The 5,450-nt window shown below is 33.2% G+C and overlaps 1 protein-coding gene across 1 annotated transcript; it reads right to left on the bottom strand.

The window, feature by feature from the left end:
- Positions 1-3,417: 3,417 nt before the first annotated feature.
- On the bottom strand, positions 3,418-4,983 carry LOC114281380 (endochitinase EP3). The gene is made up of 2 exons (XM_082874959.1): positions 4,486-4,983; positions 3,418-4,071 (listed from the first exon to the last, which is right to left on the bottom strand). Exons 1-2 carry the CDS (start codon positions 4,925-4,927, stop codon positions 3,668-3,670), a joined length of 846 nt encoding a protein of 281 aa, XP_082731085.1. The 5' UTR covers positions 4,928-4,983; the 3' UTR covers positions 3,418-3,667.
- Positions 4,984-5,450: the final 467 nt, after the last annotated feature.

Genomic DNA, 5,450 nt, shown 5'->3' with positions numbered 1-5,450 from the left:
ATTTCCGTTGTCATTAAATTCCATTCATGTGGGGGATTGTTAGAAATGGTTATAAAATTCTAGATAAAACCAGAATTTTTTTCTAAGTTTAGTCTATTTTTTAGGTGGGCCCCGTGCGTTGATTTTCACGGGTCAAAGTGGTAACGCGTTCTATGCCGCGTTGTGATTCACGTGGTATATTTGGTTGCTCAAAACCATTACCGAGTGAATGGGAAATTGAAGCCAAAGTGTGCTCTATGGAAATGGAGTTTTGGTGGAAATTCCTTAAGGTTGTAAAATGTTTGTTCCACATTGATTTGGTGGGAAGTTTTGAATGGGTTTATAAGGCTTGGGTTTGGTACTTGGGGTGTACCCCAAGGGATACCTAAGTGTTTTAGAAGGAGAGGTTATGGGCAAAATGGGCTAGATCCATTGGACCCAAAAATCACCACACACGCGTGCGCCGCTGCCGCCGTCCGTCCGGTCGGGCAGGTTGGGCTGGGCCTGGGCTTGGGCGCGGGTGCGTGGTGTGAGGTTGGGTTGGGCTTGTTCGGCCCAATACTAATCTTTTTGGGCAAAAAATATTTGAATTTAATTTTATTTTTTGGTAAAATAAAATCCATAATTCAAAATTAAACTAGTTTGGTTTTACTGTACATCCAAATAGGGAACCCAAACAGGGCCCTTCCCGTTTTGTTATCTGTTTGAAATATAACCCAACAGATTCAAATCTGTTTGAATTCAAAACCAACAGGTTTCATACCTGTTCAATTCAAAACCAATAGCCACCTTTACATCTATAAATAGACTAGCCTCCCATTTGGATTTTACTCGAATTTTCGTACTCCATCATCTGATAAAAATCTCTGCATTTTGCTGTATTTATTTTCTGAAAGAAAGAGTGTAAACACTTAGTGTGTTTGTAAGGCAAACAATTTGTAGTGCGGCTATTGTTTGCAGTAGATCATTTCATCCTGGGAGATAAACGTCCAATTTCTGAAAGCACCATGGAGAGGACGAATCTGTCTTAAGGACACAGTGTCAAACACTGGACTTGATCAGATTATAATTCGAAGAAATTAAATCAAGTAAGTTTTTTAATTTATTTTCAGTGTTTTATTATTTATTTAAATCAGATTTTAATTTTGTTTTTGAAACAAAATAAAATCTGTTTTTATTTATTTTTATTTTTATTTCGAGTTTGATTTTTGTAATCAAACAAATTCTCTCATTTCCTTTATTTCTTTATATTCTGGTTGTTGTTTAGTACACAACAGAATTTAATTAATTTAAATATAGTGAAGATTGTCCTACACTTTCAAAACTCTATACTCAAATCATAACAAAACACATAACAAAAAATTCAAAATTTAAAAATATTTTATAAAATAAAAAATAAAAAATATTTAAAATAAAAAATAAAAAATATTTAAAATAAAAATTATATATTTAAAATAAAAAATAAATTTTTTTTCAATTTTTTAATATTTAAAAAAAATACAGTACAAAAATATATGAAACATAGTGCACATTAAAATACATAATTAGATAAATAAATATTTAAAATATAAAATATTTATCCTAAAAAAATAAAATTAAGAAAATTTTTAAATATTAAAAAAAAAAATGAATCCAAATTTTTTTAAAAGATAACTTAAAACTCAACCAAACAAATTTTATCTTTTCAAAACTGAATTCCAAACTCATAACTCAGAACACGACTTCACACTCAAATTATGATTCCAAAAATAATTTTAAAAAACAAAATAAAAAAATATTTTTTAAAAGTAGAGTTTTGAAAAAAGTTTGGTTTTGAGTTTTGAAAAGAGTTTTGAATTGTGTGTTTGATTATGAGTTTTGAAATGAATTTTTGAATTGAGTTTTGATGAATTTTGAGTTGTGTATTTGGTTATAAATTTTGAAAACTGTTTCGAAAATTTTGTGTTGGAATCATGATTGCAACACATAACCAAACGCAGCCTTACTTTTTAGGCATATCATTTGATAACACTTTTATTATCATGGAATTCAACATAATCTTCTCACATGAGGTGGGCTCTAGACCCAGATAAGAAGGTTGTGTGCAGTGTCTAATTTCTATTCTATCTGTGCATATAGAAGAACTTTTATTTATTTATTTATTTTTATTTATTTTTTGGGGTGGGGGGAATGTATAAATAAAAACTTGTTTGATATATTGTTTTTATTTTTGAAAAAAGTGGAATTCATTTCCAAAATTTTGGAAAGGAAAAAAAATTGTTTCTCATGTTTTCAAAACATTATCACTCTCTCCTCTCTCCCCCGCCACCCATCCACCTCTGGCAACTCACAAACCATGTTTCTTTATATTTGTTTTCTAAACATCATGTCTAGTACCATGCAAATTTTTTGTTTTTATTTTTCACAAGTTTTAATCAAATGGGCTGCAGTTTCTAAGGCTAAAACACTGAGTGGTTTAGGTATCAACAATTTGATCTTTAAAAATATGGTTTTACTAGCCAAATGGTGGTGGCGATTTGGGTCTAAAATGATAATTGTGACGACCCGTCTTGATAAAAAAATATATGGATATCCTTTTCAATACTGGACTCCTGAATCTGTTAACCTTAAAATATGGATATATGATTTCTCTGGCAGTTCTTTTGATTGGATGTTGAGTTTAGAAGAGGCCTTTTTCTTTTAATCTAGGCGGAAGATCTGTTTGTTGATTTGCCAATAATATTGAAGGAATGAAAGGCTGATGATTGCTAATAAAAATGGATACTTAAGTTGTATTTGGTTTATGGATTTGGGGAGTAATTTGGGAAAACAAAGAGAAAAGGGGTGTGAAATGTAAGTGAAATGTAGTTATATTTCATTCATATTTCACTTACTTTTTTTTCCTTTTCTTTTTCTTTTTCAAACCTCTCCCCAAATCTATGAACCAAAATGAGACTGCAGTGGGTTTTCTCTGTCAAATTGCTCTATTTGAATGCAGAGCATCTCTCTGTATGACTTTGATCATAACAAGTCCATTATTTCTTGTATTTGGAAAAATCTCTATTCTTTTTGTGTTGAAGTTTTTTTACTGACAAGTTTTTTATTGACTTTTACATTGTATCAAACATCAGAAAATGTGGAAAACATTTTCCAGAAAGTGTTTTCTGCCGACACAAATGGAGCATGAGTTTCAGAACAGGGTGTTTTTGGTAGTTCTCTGTTGGGGGATTTAGTAGTTGGCACCTTGTTAACTACTGGTCTACTGGTTTTTTCTGCATTTTTTTTTTTGTTTTTTGTTTTTCTTGTTGCTCCTGTCTGGATCTTCTTTATACTTTCTTTTATATTGATTGTAATTTTTATCGTTACTACCAAAATATATTCCTTCTCTGTCGATAAAAAAGACTGATAATAACAATTTTTTTTTTTGCCGAAAAAAAAAGTACTTTGAACAACGATATGAAAGCAAAATTTATTAATTAATTGTTGAAAAAACCGAGCTTGTTTAGCAGCAACTGAACAATACATTTGAATCTTTACTAGTAATTCCCTCCATATCATGATCAAGCATGTACCTAGCTAGAGCACTTTTTATTCATTGGAGTAGTATTACTGCAAAACTAATAGTAATATTTATTTTCTTCCATGTATGTCAAATTTATTACAAGGTACTGAAGAGCTAGCTTCCATGTCGGCTAAATTTTTTAGTGTCCTAGCATTGGAGATTATTACCAGGCGCAACCCCAAGTTGGTTGCAATAGTCAGTGTAGTACTTGACACGAGCATTGACTGCATCCGGTCTATTACCATTGCATTCGCCACTGTTGATGGCTTGGATTGTTGCACCGAATCCAGAATTTAAGACATTGTGAATGTTGTTCATCCAAAACCACAAGGCGGTCTTGAACGACACCACTGAATCTGTTGCCACAGTTTCCGGATTGTTTAGTCCGTCGAACCCAATACTTTCCCCAGCAGGCCCATAGTTGTAGTTCCATGACAGTTGAAGAGGACCTCTGCCATAGTAATTCTTGTTTGGTTTACATGGGTACTGAGTATTTGATTGATCACAGTAGGTCTTAGAGGCACCATCTATCTCTTCAATATTGCAAAAAACTGCCAAATCAGGAAGTTTTGTTGTTAGAGATATGTTGATAAAATAGAACTTTTTTTGATTGTGTGATATTTATTTACAACTATGTTAGGCCCATACGAGGAAGGATTGGATGAAAAGACAAAATCATAGATGCCCCAGAACAAGTTCCTGAATCGGAAAGGGTGCCAACTAAATACATCCACAAGGACAAAATCCCCGGTCAATGAATAACAGGAATAGAATAAAACGATAAATCATGTTGACCATCGATTCCTCTTTGTCATTTTAAAGAAAGCATTATATTGACTTGACCGGTAGAACTCCTTTCACATTTGCTAAGTTGTGCAAATTTTTCTAGTATATAAAATATTTCAAATTGGTTGATTTTAGCAATTTACGTGTGGATTGGAAGGAAAGTGAAGTTGAAATCTTACGTCCAGTCTCATGCGTGGCATGTGCGAAGAAAGCAGCAATTTCGCGCTTAGAATCATCAGCAGTTCCAGTGGTGCCAAACGAAGGGTAGGAGCCAAGGGCATTAAGAAATGCAGAGCGGGCGAAGAAGCTTTTCCCTACACATCCAGCAGGAGCTTGATTGATTATCCCATCGAAAAATGCCTGCGTCACAACTATACCAGGGTCCAAGGCATTGGGGAAGCAGATCAAAGAGAAAAAAAAAGGCAGCGTTGCACAAGGGCCTGATTGGCACCCTGAACCACAGTAGTCATCGCCAGTGCCACAGTACCCGAACTTGCTGCAACATAGTCCTTCACTACAACCACAATTCTGACCCACTACGATTTTTGGTATGATACCGCTAAGAATTCCTGCCAGAATGATTGTCAATAAGGTGGTTTTGATATTATTGAGGGATAACATTTTGGAAGAAAAGTGTGTGGATGGAAGAGAGTGTAGACTCTGGGTTGAAATTTACTATATTAATTAGCGTACATGTTATAGCATTGTAATTTTAAAATTATAAATCTCATTAATTGCACAAATTATAAAGATTCAAAACTAATAAAATTATGCTACAACATTCGTTAGTACATTAATTGGTGTACCATTTAGTGCGTATAGTTTTATTCAATTTATTATGGGAGAATTACTTACTAGTTGAATAGACCTAAAAAAAAAAAAAAAAAACACCCAAACATGGACTTGCACCCGCATAGTTTTTTATTTGCACTTCATCACATAATCATTTGCACCCCTAATGTTTTTGTAATTTTTTTTTTCTATCAGATTGTTAAGTAATTCTCCCATTTATTATTGTATAATGATGAGGAGGAGGATCATCTCCAATCCAAAATCTGGATTCGAGGGTGCTGTTTGGACCCGTGTTCCATCATGGGTCCCGTTTTAATAGTAGGGACTGTTCATTTTGTAAGGCATTTTTATG

The sequence above is a fragment of the Camellia sinensis genome, chromosome 6 (assembly GCF_055761805.1).
Source record: "Camellia sinensis isolate YWXY chromosome 6, ASM5576180v1, whole genome shotgun sequence".
NCBI classification, from domain to species: Eukaryota; Viridiplantae; Streptophyta; class Magnoliopsida; order Ericales; family Theaceae; genus Camellia; species Camellia sinensis.
The sequence above is the reverse complement of the archived record's forward strand: the minus strand, read 5'-3'. Positions and strand labels throughout refer to the sequence as shown.